The 25,848-nt window shown below is 42.2% G+C and overlaps 1 protein-coding gene across 1 annotated transcript in view; it reads left to right on the forward strand.

Annotated features, from left to right (window-relative positions):
* hnf1ba (HNF1 homeobox Ba) overlaps window positions 1-25,848 on the forward strand; it is a 74,056-nt gene that overhangs the window by 35,076 nt on the left and 13,132 nt on the right. Inside the window, exon 5 of the mRNA XM_060847765.1 lies at window positions 24,494-24,657. Coding sequence (XP_060703748.1) covers window positions 24,494-24,657 — 164 coding nt within the window. The remainder of the gene's footprint in view (window positions 1-24,493; window positions 24,658-25,848) is intronic.

Genomic DNA, 25,848 nt, shown 5'->3' on the forward strand with positions numbered 1-25,848 from the left:
CATAATGGTTACAGCACAATGGCATGTGAGTCTAATATTTAAATGTAAGGTTAATGCTTTGCAAGGGCAGTTTGGGTGAGAACAATGATGGTATGGGCCAGTTTGCTGGGACATTAGATAGAAAAATGGAAAACCAAGTCTTTGGTGAAGAGACTGCTCAGACCCTTGTTTGAATTCATCCAAAGATCATGTCCCAATTCTCACCAAAGCTCATTAGCCCCATCAGTCCGTACACACTGACTTATATTGGCTTCTAATTCAGCAACATCTCCAATGTAACATTCTTATCCTTCTGTTCAAATCTTTTGTCATCACTGGAACATCGCATCTTTTCCCTCATCATTGGCAACCATATCTTCATCTGCCTTTCTTTATCAGCTCTGGAATTCCCTTCCTCAACCTCTCCATCTACTTTATCTCTTTCCCGCTCCAACAAGATGCTCCTTAAATCCAATCCTTTGATGCTTTTGGTCACCTGTGGACCATTTCAGCATTTGATCTGAAGTATTTCTGGATAATGCTGCTGCAAAGCACCATGGAGATTTTATTATGTTGACGGCACCATATAAATGCAGCCTAGTGTTTGTTTCACCTCCCCTGATGATGGGGGACTGGATGAGGCAGCCACCAGGATTATGGCTCCACTGTAACTCCAACGGCCTTCTCTCCATTGGCTTACAACCTGACCTTTGTGGAAAGAGATGGAGCTGGAGGAGTTCCGTGGCACGATGAACCAGCAGTGTACATGTGCGTTCACTGCAAGTATTCTCACACAGCAGATCTCTCAGTCTTGTCCCTCCTTCCCTGCGATTTGGAACATTTGCAGCTGGAGCTCCCACTAAAGCAGGGCTGCTTTTTCTCTGCAAATACAGGCCTCAGTATGCCAGCTAAACCATGGGGTAAGGGTAGAGTCTGCCTCCAGTGCAGCCTGACTAGCCCGGCACCCGCCCATGACTCCTCCTCCAAAGAATCACAATCCACGGGCAACACATTGTGCAAAGGCTGCAGGCATTCCAAAAGCAAAGGGGGAGGCTTGTTCAAATCACTCAGCACCAAGGCTTCTGAGCACTGACAGGGAAATGAAGGAACAAGCAGCAATAATAACAGAAACAACCCCAGAATGCACTTTTGTCAAGTTGTGAAGGCCTCTCCAAACGTACTTCAAGAGACAGGCTGTCACTACCTCCACTCCCAGAAGGGATTGACTTCAGATCCTCCATTGCACCCACCTTGCTCATCCCTGTATCTGACCTGAATGTCAGTGGAAATGAGGCCTCAAGGTCGGAGTCTGGTATATAGTTTAGTTCTGTCTCACTTACTGGATAGAGGCCACGGGCCAACTCCACAGGCCCAAATCCACCCGTACGTTAGCTGCTATGAGCAAACTACCATTCGTCAGCTCACTCCCCCCCTCTCTCTATACTTCCTGTTACAGAGCTAACCAACATCCCACTACAACAACCAAGCACATCTTGCAGTTGAAACAAATATAAACTGAAGATGTTATTGTCAAATAGGACATTATTTATGTTAGAATATAAGGGAACAGCAAGCCTTATTGTATGGAGAATGAGAACGGTTTGCTGGAATAGTATCAGAATTGAGTGGTTCCACAGAAAGTGGCTCCTTTTCTTTCGCAAAGACTGAAATGATGGACGTTTTGAAGATTATGGAAAGGTTCAACAGGGTAAAGATAGTCAAGATGTTTCTAATGGCAGATGAGATCAGAATTTGAGGCCATAGTCATGTGACAGTGGGTAATAAATCCATTAGAAAATTCAGGACAAATTCTATCCCCAGGGAGCAATGAGAATGTGGAGGTTACTACCACAGGGAGCAGTTCAGATAAAGCATGCAGATATGTCAATGGAACACATAGTCAAACAGGCAAGATGGAAAGGAATAGAAAGATATGGGGTGGATATTGTGCTTTCCTCTCTCGCTCATGTATTTGGGGGTGGGGAGGAGGCAGCATGAAATAAAATAGGTGGTCAGCCCCACTTCCTGCCTGCCAGCCTGTGACCTGTCCTCCATATTGTGCACCTTTGACAGCGGGGGCTGCTGTTGGCAGGAGGGGTCACCTCCTCAATTGGGACCCCTGAGCATATCACGGGCACCCTCTTGCCTAAAGGTGGTACACTCTCCACTTTCTCCCACCAAGCACTACCTCGCCATCCCTCTCCTGGGTCTCCCTAACCCACCCACCCCTCCTCTCTGTGACCTCCTCTACCGACCCTCTCCAAGATTTCCAGATTTAATCGAGGTTCTGGAGAAACCTTCATTCTTTCTGAGGGGGATTGGTTGTATTCTGAGCATTGGCGAATGGTCTTTCCTGATGTTGCTGAGTCCATGGAGCTCCCGAATGATCAGAACTCTTTAGAGCAGGACAACCTTTCCCAGAGGGGCAGAAGTCCCATGCTCACCTGACCACGGGCCTCCCAGTGGACCATTCAGATTCCCCACGGGTTAAGGTGCTCACTGACCTTTAGATTGAGGGAGTGAGGTTGGGTAATCCATTCTCCATGAGAACCACCCCCCCCCTCCCCACCCCCCTCCCATTGCATTTCCTTTGCGCTGATAGAGTGAGGTAAGCAGGAATGGGAGGAGAATACTGTTCCAGCAACACTAGTATGGGCTGAATGGCCTGGTTATATGTTACACATACTTTGTGATGCTGTTTATTTCATTCATTAACAATATGCCTTACATACTCTTGCAGAGAAATAACATATCTTAAATGTTATTTAATGTGGGATAGCAGTTCCTCTGTATACTGTAGAACATCAGCAGAAATTGCAAAATAACTATCCAATCCTAGTATGGATCCTCACTCATAGGGTAGGTTCAGATGGGAGATCAATAGATTTTTTGTCTGATTATGGAATCCAGGGATTTGGAGATAATATAGAAAGGTGCAGCTGAAATCGAAGATTAGCCCAGATCTTATTGAATGGCTGGAGTAGATCTGAAGGGCCAAATGGCCTACTTCTAGTCCTTGTTCTTATGTCCATGTGTTTGCAGTGTAAAATTGTGAAATTGTGTCTCTTATTGCCAGGTAATACGTGAGTACCTTGCAATCTAATTCCCATTGATCTCACTATTTGGACACAGCGTCAAAAGCTGACATTGTTTACAGTCAGAATGACACTCTCTGTGAGAGCATAAAGAATTGGAGTGTTATGCGGCAACTCTCAGGGAACACAGTAGGTCATGATTGCACTGACGGGTGCCTGAGAGAACCGAGGAACCAATGCCACGAAAACATATTTATCTTCATCAGTTTCACTGACACCTGTTATCTATGAATTTCCCAGGCTTTGACTCCGGCTCTGAGCTTCGTGAGCTGTACTGGCTCAATGCTGAAACTGGCCTCACATTTATCAAACATCAATCCCTTTCTCCTAGAACCTGCACTCTCGCAACCTCCCCCCAGTTTCCCCACCCTCCCCTGCATGTAGCATTAGTAATTCACTCATGAAAGTGCCTTTCTCTTCCCACTCGGGGAGTATTGTTGGTTTATGGATATTCATTAACCCTCTCATGTTTCTAGGATCACTTCCCTGATTCCTGAAACGCACAATAAACATTCAGATCAATGCTGACCTGCTGCCTACATCAAGTCAGTTTAAAACTTCAAATTATAATAGACTCTCCCTAATGCAGGAGATCAGAGTCGAGAGCGTGGTGCTGGAAAAGCATATCAGGTCAGGCAACACCTGAGGAGCAGGAGAGACGATGCTTCGGGCATAAGCCCTTCATCAGGAATGAGGCTTGTGGGCCAGGGGGGCTGAGAGATAAATGAGAGGGGGCTGGGGCTGAGGAGAAGGTAGTTGGGAACTTGATAGGTAAATGAAGGTGGTGGGAAAAGGTGATAGGTCGGAGAGGAGGGTGAGTGAATAGGTGGGAAGGAAGATGGACAGCTCAAGGGGAAATGAGGAAACTGGTGAAAGCCACATTGATCCTATGTGGTTGCAGAGTCGCAGGATGGAAGATGAGGTGATTTGGCAGGAATTGATGGCCTTAGTGGTATTATCACTGGACCATTAATCCAGAGACCATAGGTAATCTTCTGTGACCTCGGTTCAAATCCTGCTGTGGCAGATGTTGAAATTTGAATTCAATAAAATAAAATAAAAATCTGGCATTGATGATGACCAGGTGTCGATTGTTGCTTCACTAATGTCCCTCAGGGAAGGAAGCTGACATCCTTACCTAGTCTGGCCTACAGACCCACAGCAATGTGGTTGACTCTTAACAACCCTCTGATATGGACAATAAGTGCTGGCCTAGTCAGTAATGCCCTCATCCCACGACTAAGTTAAATTGTAACGATTTAGGGATAAATGTTTTATGTCAGAATCTTTTGTTCACCAGTTGGGTAGAACAAAGTATTCTGGTTCAACACACAGTGAACATATTTAACAAGAATATACCCACAGTCTGAACGCATTGATTCTTTCACACTACTCCTTCTTGAGAAAAAGACCAGTATAGTTGTCCCTTGTCCTTCATGGAGTTAAACATCTCACGAGTCAAGGTTTTACCATCTATCAAGAAGCAAGGTATAGTGATGTCTCTCACTAGCCTTCCCAACAGCTTTTCACCGGCAACTATTATCATTGTTCTGTTCCTACGCTTGAAACAGAAGTGTGAGTTTTGGTGGAAGAAATACAAGTAGTCGGCCTACTTTGACTCTTGTTGCTAAAAGTAACAAGATATGGAGAAGAAAAATGAAACAAATGATTTCGCTTCAGCCTACAAAGGCGAACTCCCTACTCTTCATTAAGGGGTAACTCCTTGAGAAAAGCAGTCGGGGGAGATGATGGGAGGTGGGCAGATAAATAGAGTTGAGGCTGATATGAGATCAGCTATGTTTGCACTAAATGGAGGAGTGGGCCCAAGGGGCTGAATTACCTACTCCAGCTCCTAATTTTTATGTTTTATGATGGAATTGTGACAATATGTTGGCTTTACATTCTGTCCTTTTTTTAAATGAAGAAAGGTTGAACTGTCTGCTCAAAGCCAGTAAAATAACTAGCTTCTGATTGGGGTTTTTTTAAAGTAGGAACAATAGAAGCAGCCTGAATGTTTGGGGTCAAGCTCCCACAGAGCCAGTATTTTTAATTTTAGCTTTCGGCAGCTGCTGGACCTTGGAGCTGGATGTGGAAGACCTTATTACTCTCTCTGTTACAGCTAAAAGCTAGGGTTCTCTTCCTGTTGCTAGAATTACATGTGACTCAGTTTGCCTTTGCCAAGGGTATGTTTATGGAATGTTACTATATTGGAACAAGTAATTATTATTAGTTAAAATATATATTATTTTGATAGATTTACAGTTAAGCCAGTTTTCTGTTATCTTTATTCATTTGTATTTTAACTGTAGTGTAAAAATAAAGTGTCTATTGCTTAAAGTCAAATGGTTTAACAAATCAAATTTCATCTGGAACGTAACGCCTCACACTTGCCTTTCAAAGGGTCTGGGCTATCTTCTCAATATATTTTGAGAGGATTTGGTCTGGTCCTTATCAAATCGGGTGCTTGTCTGGGATCAAAATCTCTAATTCCAAATTGAGTTTAGGATTATTGCACTCAAAGGCAATAATTGGTGAGTATTGGTGTTTTTTTTTAAATTTTGGGTGTTGTATTCTGCTGATTTTAAATAGAGTGTACCTTGTGAACTAATAGCTTTTTCAGTTACTAAGAATTTTCTGGGGGAGGAACAAGTCACTTTGGGAGTTTTACAGCAAGTGTGCAAGGCAAATCTTTTGGAGTTGGCAGCTGGAGTTGGGGTGCCTTTGTTCATGAGAAAAGGGAGGTAATTATAGCAATAACTTGACAGGTGCAATTATAGGAAATGCCATTGAAATCAAAGCAGAAAGAGAGAACATAGAACATAGAAGGATACAGCGCAGTACAGGCCCTTCGGCCCTCGATGTTGCGCCGACCGAATCCTACCTAACCTATACTAGCCCAATAACTTCCAAATGCCTATCCAATGCCCGCTTAAATGACCATAAAGAAGGAGAGTTCACCACTGATACGGGCAGGGCATTCCATGAACTCACAACCGCTGTGTGAAGAATCTACCCCTAACATCTGTCCTATACCTACCACCCCTTAATTTAAAGCTATGTCCCCTAGTAACACCTGACTCCATTAGCGGTAAAAGGTTCTTAGTATCTACCCTATCTAAACCCCTAATCATCTTATACACTTCTATCAGATCTCCCCTAAACCTTCTCTTCTCCAATGAGAACAGCCCCAAGTGCCTCAGCCTTTCCTCATAAGATTTTCCTACCATTCCAGGCAACATCCTGGTAAACCTCCTCTGCACTCGTTCTAAAGCTTCCACATCCTTCCTATAGTATGGCGACCAAAACTGCACACAATACTCCAGATGAGGCCTCACCAGAGTCTTATACAACTGCAACATGACCTCAGGACTCCGGAACTCAATTCCTCTGCCAATAAAGCCCAGTACATCATATGCCTTCCACACAGTCTACTTTGATATTTTTAGTAACACTGCTCAGGTAGATCATGTCCTCCTTCGGGTTTGCTCCGGCCCAGGCCAGCGAGTCTCCCACCGGCAGCCGACATTGGGAGCAGAGGAACACGACCGGCAAATCCCCGCTGATTAAAGTACCCGAATCCCTGTTGTCCGCTTCATCGTCCGTTACCAGATCCACCGTCACTCCCGCCATCTTTCAAACCGTCCACCAGGACTACACTGTCTAGACTAGAATAGCTATGGCAGAGGATAAAGCAAGTGAAAGGAAGGTCATAGCAGAATAAACGGAGAAAGAGAGAGTTTTTGAATTTCAGGGGTTGGAACTAAAAACTTAAAATGTCAGAGGTAGAAGTGAAAGGTAGCAATAGCGATAAGGACAGTGAGGGAGAGCAATCCCTTCATAGCCGAATCCCGGGGGGTTTCTGTTTAAATATGTTCAATGAGAAGAATGCAGAAACATTTTCATTTTATTCGAAAAAAACAGCTAAACAAATGAAATGACCAGTGACCATGTGGGCATTCTGATCTAAACAAAGGTGGTAGATAGAGTTAATGAGGTATTTGCCTCACTATCAGAGGAGTGTGGTGAGGTGAAAAAAGCCATCTTAAGTGCCCATGAGTAAGTACCAAAAGACTGCAGACAATTTTCTAGGAGTCTAAGGAGGGAACCTTAGTTTGAAAGGATCAAACAAAGACATTTTGATAGGTGGATAACGGCATTGAAAATAGATCAAACATATGACGCTATCAAAGAGATGAATATTTTGGAGGAGCTCAGAAATTCACTTCCTGAAGTAGAGAACTCACATGAAAGAGCAGTGTGTTAAAACTGCAAGATTACCAGCAGAAATGATAAGTGATCATGAGTTGCTTTATGAATCAATGTTTGGCCTCTGACATCAATTTCAATCTGTGAGAGATAGAAATTGGGGAAAAGAAAATTCCTCAGGTGTTAAGGGAAAAGGATTGAAGATAATAAAGGTAGTTTACCATAGGCAAAAGTAAACCCACGAAGAGGAAAGAGAAGTTAAATAAAACTTAGGTGTTTTCACTGTAATAAAATAGGCCAGGTGAAGTCAACAGTGTTTGTGGTTTAGAAAAAGCATTGGGAAGGTGTATGTGGGAAAATGGGATAAGCCAATGGTTTGTTGAAGTGGTAAAGGAAAGCACAGTGAAAGCTAAAGAGCTGCAAAAGCATGCACAGCCTGTGCAGGGGTTGGAGCTAGAGTAGTCAACTCAGCCCTCTGGCCTACTCCGCCATTTAATACAAACATGGCCGATCTCATATCAGTCTCAACACCTTTCTTTTGCCTGCCTTCCATCATCTCTCACTACTGCCTTTCTCAAAAGGTTACCCTATAGAATGTGCAATTTGTTCAGGAGTTGGTTGAGAAGAAAGTGCCAGATCCCTTTAAATAATTGACCTGCCTGGGTAAGATTTACTCACATATGCCAGGAAGAGCAGGCAAAGAAATTAAGATTTTAAGAGATGTGGGAGCAAGTCACTCTTTCATGATGAGGGATGAGGAGGTATATAATTCAGAAGGTGTATTGCCAGAAAAAGATAGTGTCATATGTTTGATCTATTTTCAATGTGGAATTCATGATGAGAAGAGCAGTGTTCCACTATATAAAGGGAGGTTCGAGAATCCAGTGAAAAATAGTGAAGTTTCATAGGAGAATAGGGAAATTCTCAATGACAGAAATACTGTACAGTTTGTAATGATATAGCTGGATCACAGGTGTGAATGATGCCCATTGTGCTTGAAAGTGTATCCTGGGATTATTCCTGACTATACTGTAACAAGATCACAAGACCACAGGTGGAAAAATCAAAGAATAAAGACAAGGAAGTTGAAGTTCAATTAACAGAAACAATGTTTGATCAAATGGTTGAGAAAAAAAACGAGAACAGATGGAAGAAAAAGTGGATATTTTTACTTCAAGGAAATTAGCTGAATTACAACAGAGCAAAGAAAAGCTAAAGCACATGTAAAATAAAGCACACATGAAAAAGAATCTGAGTGTAACCTAAAAATTAAGTCTTGATGAGGAAATGGAGACCACCACATATTCAAGTGAATGAAAAATGGGCAGAGGTTCATCAAGTTGTGTTCTATCAAAAGGAAGTGTTGTGGGTAGCATGTGAGTTACCAGTATGAGATCATTTGGGAGTAAGGAAATTCAAGCCATAATACAAAAACACTTTTACTGGCATGCTCTGCACAAGGATGTGGTTGAATTTTGCGGGATACATGTCAGATAATTGGAAAGCCTCAGGCACTTATAAACCAGCAAAATTCCTGCTTTTGAGGAACCTTTTACAACAGTCTTAACTGATTGCATAGGATCCCTACCAAAAACAAAAATGTAGGACCAGTATTTGTTGACCATAATGGATGGAGAAAGTGAGCACTGCAAATGCTGGAGATCAGAGCTGAAAATGTGTTGCTGGAAAAGCGCAGCAGGTCCCCGAAACTTCGATTCTCCGACCCTAATAGATGGACCTACTAGATTTCTCGAGGCCATTTCACTGCACAGTATCATGGCTAAAGGATTGTAGAAGAGTTACTCAATTTAGTTTACTAGATATGGACTACTCAGAAAAATGCAATTGAATCAAGGGTCAACATTTCATCAACGTTATTCAAGGAAGTCATTGAGCTTAGGAATAAAACAGTTAAAATCCACTGTGTACTATCCAGAATAGCAAGGAGTATTAGAATGGTGGTATCAAACTTTAAAGACCATGTTGAAGTCTTTTGGTCAAGACTATCCAGGGGATTGGTATAAAGGAATTCCATTGGGACATTTTTGCAATTAGGGATGCACCTGAGGAATCAACTTAATTCAGTCCATTTGAATTAGCTTTCAGGCATAGGATGAGAGGACCACTGAAAATAATTAAGGAGAAATTGGTGAGTCAGAATTCAGAGAACTCATGAGACTATGTGTCAAATTTTAGAGAGAGCTTAAATAGAGTGTGTGAGTTGGCTAGACAACATTTGAAAGTAGGACAGCATATGATGAAACAGAAAACAGACAAGAAATCAAAATGTTCATAATTTTGCTGGTGGAGATAAAATGTGAGTGCTACTGCCATTGGTAGGTGAACCTTGAAAGGCAAGATTTAATGACCCTTATCAAATCAAAAGGAAATTGAGTGAAGTGAATTATTTGATAAGAATGTCAGATTGAAAGAAATCTCAGAGAGTGTCATGTGAATATGCTCAAAAGGTATTTTGATAGAGTAGGAAAGCAAAAAGAGACTGTGTTACTGGTTATAGCACAGAGTGAAAAACAAGTTCAGATGATTCCGAATTGAACGTTCCTCTAATTAAATTGGACTATGAGGAAATACTTTAAAAACTGGAATAAATTACCTTTTAGAGGAAGACTGAAATGATGTGGATGTATTATTACAATCACTTGGGGAGATATGTGGGAATATTAATTTAATAATGCATGCGGTCAATATATGAAATGCTGAAACAATTAAGCAATGTCCTTATAGATGTAATCCTCTAAAGTTGGCACAGGTTAAAAAATAGATTGAACTCATGCTCAAGGACAAGATAATCAAAGTAAGCTGCAGCGAATGGAGCTCACCCGTAGTAATGGTGCCAAAGCCTGATGATACCCAACGATTATGTGTGAACTATCACAAAGTCAATGCAGTTATAAAATTTAATTCACATCTTATTCCATGTTTGGAAGACTGTATTGAGAAGGTTGGATAAGCAACTTGTATTTCTAAGTTGGGCTTACTCAGAGAATACTGGCAGGTACTTGTATCTGAAAGTCCAAAAAAAAGTTTGGTTTTCATGTCGCTGAATGTTCTGTACCAGTTTAAAGTCATGCCATTTGGTTTGAAAAATGTGCCACTCACACATCAAAGGCTAATCAATTAAGTCATTTCGGGATTATCTAATTGTGTGGTATACATGATGTTTTGGTGATTTTTAGTCACACATGGAATAAACATTTGTTCGATCGACTTCGGGAGGCAGGCTCAGTGATAAACCTGGCTAAGAGTGAGTTCGCAAAAGTCCAAGTCACATTCCTGGGCTATGTCATTGTTCATAGACAGATGGCTCCACAAAGGTTCTTGGGGAGTTTCCTATAGCTGAAAATGTATTGCTGGTTAAAGCACAGCAGGTTAGGCAGCATCTCAGGAATAGGGAATTCGATGTTTCGAGCATAAGCCCTTCATCAGGAAGGGCTTATGCTCGAAACGTCGAATTCCCTATTCCTGAGATGCTGCCTAACCTGCTGTGCTTTAACCAGCAACACATTTTCAGCTGTGATCTCCAGCATCTGCAGACCTCATTTTTTACTCGAAGAGTTTCCTATAGCATCAGCAAAGAGGGAAGTACTACGATTCCTGGGACTATGTTGTTTTATAACATGTTTGTATTGATATTATACACGTGACAGGATGAGAGAATGTAATTGCCGATGCAATTTTGTAGCAATGATAAAGAAAAATGGAGGTGTTCCATGGCAGGAGTAAACAGCTGAAATTGAATGTAGCAGTGAATGGGGCAGGAAAAAGTGACTGAAATGAACTGTAGTGTTGGGGTCTTGAAGCTGGATGTGCAAGTTCCTACTCCTATCTCAGTTAGAGCTAAAAGCTGGGTTCCCTTCCTGCTGCTAGAAATATATGTGAGACAATTTATCTCCCTGAATTTGCCGTTTCTAAGGATGTTAATGAGATGTCACTACATTGGAACAGTTCATTAGTAGTAGCTAACATATTATTTTGTTAAGCATTTCATAGAGTTGTGGCTAAGCCTATTCTTTAATTTTTATTTTCTCGATATTATAACTGCTGTGTTAAAAAAAAAGGTGTTAACATTTCTGAAGCAGGGTCACTGGACCTGAAATGTTAAGTCTGATTTCTCTCCACAGATGCTGTTAGACTCATTGAGTTTTTCCAGCAATTTCTGTTCTTGTTTCTGATTTCTAACATTGACAGTTCTTTCGGTTTTCAAAAATAAAATGTCTTTTGTTTAAAGTCAAGTTGTTTGACCAATGAATTGTATCTGGGAGGTAATGCCTTACAACACCTTAAAAATAAGAAAAAGTTAGGTTCTAAGCTATCTTCTTAACATATTTTGAAGGGGTTTGGTCTGGTCCATAGCAAAAGGCCTGAGGGCACACAAAATGTAATGGCTGATGAGAATGTTGGCTTCCATTTCCTTTGCTTCATCATTATGTGAACCCACAGCTGGGATAAACAGAGAAGTTAACTGGGGCTCTAATTCCTGAACACTGAATGCAAGTCTGTAGCTCTCTCCATGCAACACGGTTCACCTAGGTCTTTGCATCTTTTCCTTCTGGTTTTTAAAATTCTTTCTAAGGTGGCAAAGGAGGTGGAGAATTCAAAAAGGTAACAGCATCTGTAATAAAAGCCATACAGATCCAGAGGGTTATATTATTATGTGAAGGTTCCACAGCTTTTAATGCATTTTTATACCGAAGTTTAGTTAGTTTTATCGATGCATTGCAATTTGTGCACTGTTTTGGCCCACAATAGGAAAACCCTGGAACTGCTCACTTGTCTGGTTTCCAATTGCGTATTCCTAGTTTAGTGTCTACACCAGCCTGGGAATTCAGTGACAGGCAAAACAAGCTCTGTGCTCTCCAGGGTCAAGGACACTTTAAACTGCTTTTGGCAATCTGTCAGCTATATTACATATTGACTTAACCCATTACACCCTTGCCACTTAAGTCAAGAAACTCACTGTCAAACATGACTTGGAGTTGGGCTCCATCCAGGGGTGGCAGTCCCAGAGAAAAGGGGTGGATTCGGGGTTAATGAGTAATCGCATTAGTAGCAGTCAAAAAGAGTATTTAACTCTCATCAGCAAAAGTTTGCTATTGTTGTGAATCTATCCCTGACAATCTTCTGACTTCATGTACATATCTGTATTCACAGCAAATGCCAGATAGCACAGATGGGGCAGATTTTGCAGAGTTTGGGAACTAGGGATTCAAATATTTAAATCTTACCTCATAATTCAACAGATGATTTACAAATACAGACATTAAAACACGCCTGATGTTATTTAACTTAAAGAACCTAAGTACCTTCCTGTAATAATTCTCTCTTTCTCCCTCTCAAATACTGAAGTAGTTAATGAACAAATTTGGAACTATTCTATAAAAATAGGCAGTTCTCAGACCTGCTGTGGTCAAAGTTTATCTTGAAGGAATCATGTGCTCAACCTCTTTATGGAATACTCTTCCCACTCAGTTTTATAAACGTTGTTTGCTGTAATGCAGGTAATAAACAGCAAAGAAAAAACACACAATCCACAGGTGCTGTACCTGAAATGCTACACCTGAAATGTCCTTCACAGATTCAAGCTGAAGGTCATACTCCCCTATATTTCCGAGCAGCTTGTACCAGCCCAAATCCATCTATTTAACGTGGAGAATTAGGCAAGAAATCACATACTACAGACTGACCTGGATAGATCGAGTCACTCCCTGTCCAAAGCTGCCTCGTGCCTCATTCTGCACTGTGTACATCGTTCACTTCTGTGCTCCTACTCCTGTGACATTGAGGGAGTCAAGAAGGGAAGGGACATACTGTCAATGTCTTTGCTAGATTTGTTAGTTTTACTTCATTGGGAGAGAAGTAGGAGACTCAAGGTTTTGCCATAGGGAGTTGTATGGGGATTAAGAGTGTGGTGCTGGAAAAGTACAGCAGCTCAGGCAGCATCTGAGGAGATGAAGGGCTTTTGCCCAAAACGTCGATTTTCCAGCTCCACGGATGCTGCCTGACCGGCTGTGCTTTTCCAGCACCACTCTAATCTAGACTCTGATTTCCAGCATATGCAGTCCTCACTTTTGCCTATTGCATTGCCAAGCCCCTTTGGGGTGTTGCAGATGTAATTGCACTGTGAAAAAAAATTGAGCTAGTTCTGAAGTTTATTACCGTAACAGAAAACAAAATACATGCTCATAAACAGTGAGTGTATATCGGTGAAATTGACTAGTATTAAAAGTAAGAAAGCATTTATATAGCAGCTTTCGCAACTTGAATTCTCCCCAAAGAGTAGATCATAAGCATAGTCATAATGATGATGTAGGAAATTCAGCAACCAATTTGAGCACATTAAGCTCCTAAAATAATAATGTGATAACATCTGGATAATCTACTTTAACAATAGCACTGAGGGACAAATATTGGCCATAGTCACTAGGGAATGCACACTTCTCACCCTCAAAATGGTGAGACGTTTTAGACCTGTCCTGGGGCAAATAGAATCTCTGTTTAACATCTCATCCAGAAGGTATCACCTGCAACTGAGAAGTCTCCCTTAGTTTCAGCCTGGATTTGTGCTCTGGTATCTTGAGTAGGTATTTGAACCCACAGAGCTGAAAATGTGTTGCTGGAGAAGCGCAGCAGGTCAGGCAGCAACCAAGGAACAGGAAATTCGACGTTTCGGGCATAAGCCCTTCATCAGGAATCTGAACCCACATACACTTGAATGCTAAAATAAAGCAATAGATTCATATTGTATCTATCTCTGGTTGTCCTGCAAAAAATTTGTATCTGATGAGGTGTTGAATGATGTACAACAAAAATGAATCAGGATGTTTAAGATGAAAGATATACCAACTGAGGAAAATTCGCGTGGCCTAAATTTGGGCAAAAACGATACTGTCGTACCTTACTCCAAAACAGTACAGGGAACAGGAGAGGTGATGAACTATGCAAAATACAAACTCTAGCAGAGGTGAACTCAATTGTCTTCTGAACTCATGGACAAAGTCAATCTTTGTTGAATGAAGCTATACCCCCCAGTGCCTGGCATGTTACCAAGGTAATAAAATTAGTTTAAACAAAGGCTGTAAAACAGTGTTTGGTAACAGTAAAGTACAACAAAGGGAAGTGAAATTTCCTGGAGTGTTTGGCCCATGAAGGATTGTATTGAAAGTTGACATGTTTTGCAAGTCGAAAGGTTTGCGGTGCACCTAAATTGACAGATTTTATAAAATTTAGCAACAGAGTTGGAGAAGAGACCACAGCATTTCATTTCAAAGAGCAACCCAGCACTCAGAACTTGCAGTTACATTGTGACAGTCAATATAATAATTCACAATGGCACATGTTAACATAAAGGTATGACCAAAAACCACAGATGTAAAGTATGTAAGGAATGCCACTGGGAAGTGAATCTCCTACATAAACATTTTAATAATATATTGATGTTGGTGATTGTACAGAAATGAACATGAATTGGAAGATCACTATAAGTAAAAAGGTTTTTAGAATTCTTTGATGGGATGTGGGTATCAACTGTTGAGATCCTTGAGGGGTGGTGCTGAGCTGTCTTCTCAAACCATTATAGCCCATGTGAGGTAGGTACACTCACAGTACCTTATGGAAGGAAGTTCCAGAATTTTGACCCAGTGACAGTGAAGGAACTGTACTACCAACAATGGTAATGCCACTGAATGTTGTTCCTTGGAGATGGTCGTTACCAGGTACTTCTACCATGCAAGTGTTACTTTCCCCAAAGCAACCAAAGTTTGGATGTTGTCCAACTCTTGCTCCATATAGACATAGAATGCTTTAGATTGGAAAAGTTGCAAAGGTGCAGGGGCTGGTTAGCACTCAGTATTTGTGAGGGGGGGCGGGGGGGGGGGGGGGGGGGGGGGGGAGATCCCAGTCCTCCTTCCTTCAGGTAAATGTTGACACCCAACAAAGATAACCAGTCCATTTCTCTGTCGGATCCCCGCTGGGTGAGCATTTTATCCTCAGCACAGAGTAATGTTGATGAGTAGCAAACCAAACAACATCTACAACCCATTTTGAAAGTGCTTTTGCTGCAGGATTATGAGGAAGCATTAGAAAATAATCTTTCTGGGATACTGCATTGGAACAGATTGCTTACAGAGTGTTAACTAAATCCTAGTGATCTATTAACCTCCACAGACCCTGCAGAAGACTACCATTACCTACTTACCTTTTCCAAAATGGTGGCTTTTTGCAAATTTAGACTTGATACTGTAGTGATTGTAACTAGGTTAGCTGGTTCAACACATCATAGAATCTGAGTGCCCTGATTGAGGGTGTTACTCCACTCCAATCAGGGAGCCCTGGCTGACAGGTATAAACAGGAATGTCAGAGGTTGTGTTCACTCTGAGAGGTGGCTCTGAGGGAGCGGGATCAGTGTCAAAGACTTCATGTGTAATAAAGGGGGATCTTGGTGATGAGATACCAACCTCAGAGACCAGAATGTGGGCAAAGAGTAATTGTCTTCTTTTTCTGCATTTATTTAAAATTTGCCAACTTTCTGAAAATCTAAACGGAAAGCAAAGACTTTAATTGTAACTATTTTGAATGATAGCCACACACTTGTACAATTATTGGCTTTCTTGGAGTTGAAGTTGCTCTGTTCGGTTTCTGTACTGATCTGCATTTGCGTTTTGAGTCTTTGTCTACTCCCTTAATGATGGTTGCTGTACTTCGGGAAGAGTTGACAATTGTTTTTCGAGGAAACAAATTGGAAAGATAATGTTAAGTTTTTAAAAATAATCTATTCACCACAATTTTTAAAAATAGCACTTTATGGTAGACAGTGAAAATACTAATGGGTTTAAAGCAAGATAGCAAATAATAGGAACGTGGTCAGCTTGTGCCAGCAATGAAGAACGCTAATGGGAAGTCTCTGATTGCTTTTGGTCATGTGCAGAGTGGAATTTAAGGGAAAAGACACCAGACAGGGACACAGGCAGCCAATCAAGTTATTCGTAACATCATGTCGCAAAATCTTTCAGACATAACAGAGGCTACTTGAAGGATATAAAGTAGCTAATGGTGACAAGCTGTTTGAGTCAATGAAGCGAAGAAGCATGCCATACTATGGCAATATATTGTTAACTAATTTGCATAATAAAGTTAGGAATGTAGTCTTGTCATAACTAATGTTGCTTTTGTACGCACTGTTAATGATTTACTTCTAATCTTAGCTTGGCAAGTGTTGTCTGGGTTCATTTTTGAAGCTATTGAGGTAACAAAAAATGTTTGTTTTGATGAAGATTATTAAAACCTGGGTTGTCCTTCTATATAGTTAAGCATTGGGCAGTATTTATGCATGCCTAGCCATCATATATTGATTGGCATGATCAGCATTGATGTCCACTAAAAGTTAACTGGGCTTAACATTCTGCCTCGGGTCTGAAATATCGTGACAATGTTTAATGCTAATCTGGCTTGCCCCTTTCAGGCATGTGTTTATGGATTGCTTATCTGGCCTGCCCCTTTAAGGTATGTGTTTATGGACTGCTTATCTGGCCTGCCCCTTTAAGGTATGTGTTTATGGATTGCTCATCTGACCTGCCCCTTTAAGGCTGCTGTTCACTTAATGACTGGGAGATTCAGTCCAATTCAGCTATTGTGGAATTCATTCGAAATATCTAACTCCTGAGTTAAGGATTCTTTCTTATCCACAACAACATCTTTGTTATGATGTCTTTAGCTTGATGCATCATGTGCAAGACATTTTTATAATTGCATGGTGTTGTGAGTTGGAGGCTATGGTGCTTTATGATAACAGGGACATGAAGGAAAAAGTGTTATCCAAGGTAAATGTGACACCTAAAAGAACAGTACACCATACATAACACCTTTCATATAATAGATAGTGGGCTAATTTGATATTGCTGATGGTGATTTGTAGCAGACAATTTATGACAATACTACTTCTACAAAAGTAAAATGGGAAAGAGGTGTTACAGGAAGTAAGTGTGAATTGTAGGAAGTTGGAATCTAAAAGACACATTGCTGGAAACGTTCAGTGGATCTGGCAGCATCTGTGGAGATAAATCAAAGTTAACATTTTGGGTTGCATGACCCTCCCTCAGAACTGATGGTAGCTAGGAAAGAATTCAGTTTATATGCAGAAGATTGGGGGGAGGAAACAATTATGGGGATAGAGACCAAAGAGAAAGAAGAATAGTTTGACAGACAAAGGAGTGGATAGCGACCAGGCTGGGAGGGTGAATAGCTGTTAATGGAGACAGTTAGTGGCTAACAATGGGTTGTGTATAATAGCAGGCTGTGTGATAACAAGGCCTAATGTGTAGGGGTTGGGGTAAGGACATGGGAGAACTGAAGCCTTCAAAGTTATTGAACTTGCGATTGAGACCAAAAGGCTGCAAAGTCCCCAAAGCAGAAAAGGGTTCTTCTGGCTTATGCTGAGCTTCACTGGGGTACTGCTGTAAGCCTGAGACAGAGATGTTGGCCAGGGAATAGGGTGGTGTGTTGAAGGTGGTATTATTTGCAATATTTTTTTTATTTCAAAAATATACTTTATTTATGAAATATTTTGATGGTCTGTACAGTTGGTTATGCCATACATATGTAAACATTCAAATTCTTTGCATTCAAAGATCAGAATTTATCACTTGTATATACAGGTGTGTACATTTATCAATTATATATCCATATATTTAGCTGAGGCGTCAGTGGAGCCCAAATGACTGCATGGACCTCCTGTTCTTCTTCGGCAGGCAGATGTTACACAGTGGTCTTTCCCCACCGCGCCTTGGCGGCAGCTGCCCCAAGTTTCAGCGCGTCCCTCAACACTCAATCCTTGGAATGTGCCAGTCTGCAACACTCAGTAGGGGTCAGCTCCTTCAGCTGAAAGATCAACAGGTTTCGGACCTCCCAGAGAGTGTCCTTCACTAAATTGATGATCCTCCAGGCACAGTTGATGTTCGTCTCAGTGTGCGTCCTGGGGAACAGACCTTAGAGTATAAAGGATCTCACAGACAGAGCCCTTCTCACCACCAGTCAAGCCATGTCTTGGTGCTTGTTGGAAAGTTCTGCCGATGAGGCATTTTGCCAAATGACTTTGACAGTCTGCCCAGGGAACCGCTCGATAGGATCCACCCTCTCCTTTTCCCGAAGGGCCTAAAGGACACTACGTGCTGACCACTTCCTGATGGACTTGTGGTCAAAGGTGTTTTTCTTCATAAACTTCTCCATGAAGGACAGCTGATACGGAATGGTCCAACTACTCGGAGCGTTCCGCGGCAGCGGGGCCAGGTCCATCCTTCGCAACACCGGGGACAGGTAGAATCTCAGTACATAGTGACACTTGGTGTTTGCGTACCTTTGAATGTATTCAATTAAAAATCACACAACATAGTTTATCATCCAACAGGCTTATTTGGAAGCACCAGCTTTTGGAGCATCACTCTTTAGTCAGATGGCTGTGGAGAATAAGATCATGCTCACAGAATTTATAGCCAAAGGAGTCCAATGTCATGGAGATGTGATACAGTAAACAATCTTAGATTAAAACTTTCTTCTTTTATAATGGAATATGCTGGTTTCTGTTCTTTGATATGGAAATCCCAGAACTTCTTTTAAATTACATTCTCAAGATAGCTCAGGTTTTTAAACAATAGGTATGAAGCCTGTCTGTGTCCCAATGCTATGTCAGACTGACAAACCCTCTGTATAGTTTTACAGAGTTTTACATGGATTCATGCAGTTTTTGAGCAAAATAAAATGTAATTCTGCAAAAACAAAATCACCCCATAAGCTTACTTGTGCATGCATGTCAGGGTGACACATTGAGTGTGCATGTGGGTATGGGTGCATGTGATAGAGTGTGTGTGTTTATATGTGTGTGTATGTAAACCTGGTTAAGTGTGATGGGGTATGTTTGAGATATGTGTATTTATCATGCAGTTGGGTCACCTGTAACGTCACATGAACCCAAGGTCCCGGTTGAGGTCATTCCCATGGGTACCGAACTTTGCTATCAGCTTCTGCTCAGCCACTCTGTGTTGTTGCTTGTCCTGAAGTCCGCCTTGGAGGATGGTCACCTGAAGGTCTGAGGCCGAATGTCCTGGACCGCTGAAGTGTTCCACAACTAGGAGGGAATACTCCTGCCTAGTCTTGGTGTGCGGTGTCCATTCATCCATTGTCATAGCATCTGTTCGGTCTTGCCAATATAGCATGCCTCAGGGCATCCTTGCTTGCAGTGTATGAGATAGACAATGTTGGCTGAGTCACATGAGTACTTGCCATGTCCATGATGGAAGGTGTCCCCACGTATAATGATGGTATCTATGTTGACACATCTTGCAGCGGCTGCTGTGGTACGGTTGTGCAGTGTTGTTGTCCTGAGGGCTGGGCAGTTTGCTCATGATCAGTTTAAGATTTGCTGGTTGTTTTAAGGCAAGAAGTGGAGGCGCAGGGTAGGTCTTGGCGGGGTGCTCATCCTCATTGATACTGTGTTGAAGGCTGTGAAGAACATGGCGTAGTTGTTCTGCTCCTGGGAAGTCTTGGACAACGAAGGATATCCTGTGTGTTTTTATTGATGTTTCCTACTGCAATACCTATGGTGAATGCAGGATATGCTCAAAATGGCAATGAATTTGAGACAGCCCTGGAGCCAACTAGCTTGGAAGTGGATTGTTGCAGTTGGCTTAGAAAGCACTTCCTGATGAAGGCTTTATGCCCGAAACATCGATTTTCCTGCTCCTCGGCTGTTGCCCGACCTGCTATGCTTTTCCAGCACCACACTCTCAACAGTGTCCCAATTAACACCAATATCCTCCTTGGTTAAGGGAAGGGAAATAAGCTGTAAGTTTCTCAGTCTTGTTCATAATATCCCAAGTCTCCAGATGGAAAGTACATCTGTGTGGATAGTAAATGAGAATAAGATCAGATTCACCGCGCAGACTGGATTGCTTACTTTGGAAAGTACAACAGAGTTCTGGCATTGGTCAATCCCTTCAGGAATATAGAGGTGAAAAAATAATAAAGAATTTCACGAGCAATCATATAAGATACTGTAAATAGCCAAAGAAATAATGGATTTTTTTCCCCATTGACAGTTTTACAGGAGGCTGGGTTGTAAACTAAAAGCTTTTTATTATCCTCTGAACCATTATGTGACCATTGGGCAACAGAACCATTTAAGGGTTTTACTGTCTTGCTGCTGTTTACAAGGCAAACCATTGCTAAACGGGCTTGGATTAGAGATGGGAAAACTGAATACACTACTGATTTAACATGGATGAATCCTCATGGAAGTTTTACAAAAAAGATTTTAGTCATTGAGGTAGGGTCATTGAAAAGCAGTTAAAAGCTGTTAATTCATGATTCCTTTAAGCAAATAATCAATCGATAATCGGTTACATTCAAATGATTCATAAATATGGCAACTAAAGAATCTGCGATATTGAAGGAGGAGTGATCATTTGCTGAGGGAGTAGGAGATGGGATGCATGGATTTATTTGTGTTTGGTTATTGACAGCTCAGCTGCCACCATCATCATCTGCTGGAGTTGTTTCATAACTATAGAATCGGGAAGCAGCTTTCCTGAGTTTCCTATTGTAGCTCATCAGATGTTTCCTTCCCTATTGTCATTGTATCTCTTCAGCATGTGGTGGGTGTTGGGGAAAGAGGTGAGAACACTCTTGAGTCATTCCGGAGCCTCACTTGGTCTCATGATGCTTTCTGTTGCAAAACTTCATTGGTTCATTCAGTAAAATTAGTCAGATTGATCCTTTATCTTGCCTTGGCAATAGGAATCCCGTTGTCTTTTCCCCACTTTTCCTGGCCTACACATTGGATTGGACTAGGAGAGAAGGAAAATTTCTTTTTTAGCTTTACCTATTTGTGGGCGGCACGGTGGCACAGTGGTTAGCACTGCTGCCTCACAGCGCCTGTAGACCCGGGTTCAATTCCCGACTCAGGCGACTGACTGTGTGGAGTTTGCATGTTCTCCCCGTGTCTGCGTGGGTTTCCTCCGGGTGCTCCGGTTTCCTCCCACAGTCCAAAGATGTGCGGGTCAGGTGAATTGGCCAAGCTAAATTGCCCGTAGTGTTAGGTAAGGGGTAAATGTAGGGGTATGGGTGGGTTGCGCTTCAGCGGGTCGGTGTGGACTTGTTGGGCCAAAGGGCCTGTTTCCACACTGTAAGTCTAATCTAATCTATTGCTTCTTTGACTCAGCTGCTGTTTGGTTAATGAGGGAGGCCTGGTGAGGACTTGTCATCCATACCAAGCCATGCAACCAGACTGGGGAGCCAGTAAGGTGACCATTTCATTCCATGGGTGCTCTGCCCAACAGCAAGACTCTTGTCACATTGTCTGCTGATGCTTCATCCTGAGCTGATATCTTGGCAGTTTTTGTCAGAGGTGGTTTGCTATTGGCTTCACTGTCCCGGTAGGGGGGAGGAGACGGGTCCCAAGTTACCTCGGTTTAAATGGGAATCACAAGGGGACGCTGTTGGTTTTATTATGAATGTCACACTAGTTGACTAACCAACTAGGGTAACCAGGCCACATTGCAAATCGTACTGTACTTTCTGCTCACTCGTTAAAGCTCTACAACTTGAACAAGGGAATGAATCAGCGCCCAGCTCAAATAGGATTTTTTTTCTGACTTCCTCCTCCCTGAAGCCCTGGGTTACAAGTCGATGGCTCTTTGTAGTTCACTGGATAGTCCACTTTTTGTGCATAATCCATAATAATGGAAAAATCCCTAGAAAGCAATCAGGAGTGACTGATGGTTAGGATCAGCTAGCACAGAACAAGCTCTGAAATGTTTAGTTTGTAGCGCACAGAATAGAGGTCCCAAATACTTTCAGGAAAGTAACAAATGGCTGTATACAGCCATTTCTGAGTTGCTGAAAGAACAAACACACATCACAATGTCAGAAATATGAAGGAAGTTGGCAACTGTGAGAAATAGTGACAACTGTGACTCTGAATTATTCAATAATGCCATCACCCTGGCATTTCACAATGTTTGCCCTGGACATGAGTTAACTGCTTGTGTTGGCACATTTCCAGCTATGAACGCAGTCTTGTTTTCATTGCAATTGAAAGGCTGCTTTCAAGGCACTAAGATCGAGTGACGATGTCACAGATTTATCAATCTTAAGTGAGAATCAAGCTAATTTTCCTTTGCGCAAATGGTTTGCAACTCAAAATGTTCTATTTCTCAGTCATGCTACCCCTTGGTTGAGGAAATTCCAGTCTTGGTCTTCCACCTTATCACCTCCCTCCCTGTTTGTCGAAACCTTCTCTCTGTTAGGCTTTAATGTACCTAGACCAATTTTTCCCATTTCATTTATTCCCCTCTTGCTGAGGGAGAGATTCCCTGTTGGAAGTGCTGTGCTTTATAAAACTAAGTCACCATTTGCTCTCTTTTACTTGAGCACAAGCCAGTGCCTTTGAAGTTGAACAAGGGGAAGCCACTCCTGTTTTGGATAATATTTGTCCTTTGACCTCCAACTAGCTGGTCATTTATGTCTGCGGGAACTTGCAGTGTTAACATTGATTGTCACATGTGTTGACAGTATTTGTATTGCTGAATTGGTAATGAAACACTTTGGGGTGTCCTGAGGAGGTGGCAGATTCTATGTAAATCCACATCCTTTTCCTCCTGCACAGGGTTCACTACAGAAATGCGGTTTGTTGTTGTCTGCCCATACTTTCTTTGTCACATTTATTTTTTTTCACCTTGTCTTTCTTTTCTCCCCATTTTTTTCCCTTCATAGGCCACTCGCTGCCCGGCATCTTCCTTCATGAAGGAAGTCAAGGTTCTCCTGGCTATGAACATCTCCACAACCATCAGTGCCCCAACATGGCCAGCTGGCAGGAGGTGCTACTCAGTCAGGGTGAGCCGGGCAGTAGTGCTTTTGTTTCCTCAGAATGTTACGCCTCTCTGACAGAAGCCCCCAAACTGAGGCAAACCTCGGGCCGTCCTGAGAGTGGGACTCAGTGATTTCTATATTGCGAGAGACTCTCAACCCCTATCCCCATTTACTCCCCCCCCGACAATCAGGTTGGACTGGAAGAAATGCCTCATCCATCATAACCCAAGGCTAATTTAAAAAAAAAGCAGTCCTGGAGTTTAAGGCTAATTTTACCTCGCGGTCACTCGAGAGTACAAGGTTTAGAATTGCTGCCTCACTAACATTCAGCGACCTGCTCACAAGGATCTTCCTGCTCACATGTGCTCTCTGAAGTGACATGAATTTGTGTTGTGTTGCTATCCTGTTTGATGTGAGATGGCAAATTACTTCTGGTGAAATGGGGCATCTAACCCCTCAGTCGTCCACACAGACTTTGTTCACCTGGTAGCAAGGCCACACCCTTTCCCATTAAGAACGCCATGCCTTGAAACAATCCATGGGAATTCAGGCCCGGGCTGCTCAAGTTGAGTTTAACCAGCTGATACCCAGCAGCTTACCAAAACAGACCACTTGGACACTTCTTACTACTTGGCTGTTAGCTCCATCCTTCTCTTCAAGGCATTAACTTTCAGGTTTATTTGGAGCAGAGTTGGAGAAAGAAAAATCCCAGACTGCTGTGACAGGTCTATCCCTCCATGTGCGGTTAATAGGCTGAGCTGGTTGGTCAGTCACCAACAGCCCTGAGGAGACTTGCTGATCTGTTGGGTTGAGATTGCCTCCTACCTGACTACCTGCATTACAGATTGCTGTCCTGTTCAGAATTAAGTCGGGGAATGCAGCAGTTCTAGCACTTTCAACAGATATCAGGGCTTAGAATTTCATTTAGACTTTATCATGTAGCACAGCTTCTAAAAAGGCTGGGAAGCATTATTTTCCAACAGAAGAAATCTACGTGGGGCTGAAATTCTTAACTGTGTTTAGAATGATCACCTTGGCTTTTCCTCCATTATAGAGTTAAATGCCTATTTTGATTTGTGGCATGATTTGATGTTCTTATCACATCCAGGTTTGCACACTGAAATGTTGGTCTTTTCATTCTGCTGCTTAGTGGGAACACAGGCAGTGTATTGACTGACGTACTTAGGTATACCAGAGACCTTTCACCTTTGCCCCCGCCACCATGTCAGTGTTTACTTCATGTGTTTTTTTTTTGTTTGCTCTCTGTTGGGCTAAGAAGGCTAAGATACAATTCAGTCGATTTCAGTGTATTTGATTTTGAATTTATTTTGTGCAGCAGGCGTGCGATATGGCCAGCAAGGGACCAGTGAAGTCTCCTCTTCGGCAGCAATCAGCCACCATGGTAACAGCGCCATGGTAACAAGCCAAACAGTTTTACAGCAAGTCTCGCCAGCAAACCTGGACCCAAGCCACAGTCTGCTGTCACCTGATGGCAAGATGGTGAGTACACCTGCACCATTGTAACTGCAGTGCTGATAAGATAAGAGTCCGAGAAGGCAAAACAAACAAGTCGCTTTTTAATGGCGGGCAGACTCATACAAAACAATGAGAGCATTGTCGGAGAGCAAGGTCTGGAATCCAGAATAGGTCAGAACTGCAAGGCAGTGCAGTAACCCTTAGCCTGCACAGCACTAAATGTGCAAGTTCAGTACTCAACCAATCAAGCTGACAAAGAAACCTTTTCAATTTATTGATCAAGCACATTGTCAAGTTATGTTCTGGGGTGTGACACTATTCCTTATCATTGGTGGCAATCATATTGGTAATAAACTAATTTACTTCATGTCTCACTTAGTTTCTCTGACGTTCCCTAACTGTCATTGCCTATGTACCAGTTACTGCACACTGAAACATAATTTTGTTGCATGCAAAGTGAAAAAGGATGTCAAAGCGATACAAAAGGAGCTTTATTTTCTTTTTTCCTATTTCCTTGTTTTTCTACCTTTTCTTACAACTTTCCTTTCTCTCCATTGCTTTCCAATCCAATTCTCCTGTCTGGGCTCATGGTACAACCTCCTACTTTGTTTCCAAGCAATGGAACTCTTACCTGCCTCAGCTTCCTTTCCCCTTGTGACCCACTGGCCTTTCAATCCTTACTGTACTGTGACCTATTCCCAATTTCTTGTTTTGCCTCTTTCGTTTTCAATTTCAATTTAATTTCTGCCTTGGACCCAGAGTATTGAGCACAGGAGTCGGGAGGTCATGTTGCAGCTGTACAGGACACTGGTTAGGCCACAGTTGGAATATTGTGTGCAGTTCTGGTCTCCTTCCTATCAGAAAGGTGTTGTGAAACTTGAAAGGGTTCAGAAAAGATTTACAAGGATGTTGTCAGGGTTACAGGATTTGAGCTATAGGGAGAGGTTGAATAGGCTGGGGCTGTTTTCTCTGGAGTGTCGGAGACTGAGGTTTACAAAACATTATAGAGGTTTACAAAATCATGAGGGGCATGGACAGGATAAAGAGACAAAATCTGTTCCCTGGGGTGGGGGAGTCCAGAACTAGAGGGCATGGGTTTAGGGTGAGAGGGGAAGATATAAAAGAGACCGAAGGGGTGACTTTTTCACACAGAGGGTGGTACATGTATGGAATGAGCTGCCAGAAGAGGTGGTGGAGACTGGGACAATTGCAACA

This window comes from Hemiscyllium ocellatum, chromosome 31 (assembly GCF_020745735.1).
Source record: "Hemiscyllium ocellatum isolate sHemOce1 chromosome 31, sHemOce1.pat.X.cur, whole genome shotgun sequence".
In the NCBI taxonomy this organism is placed as follows: domain Eukaryota; kingdom Metazoa; phylum Chordata; class Chondrichthyes; order Orectolobiformes; family Hemiscylliidae; genus Hemiscyllium; species Hemiscyllium ocellatum.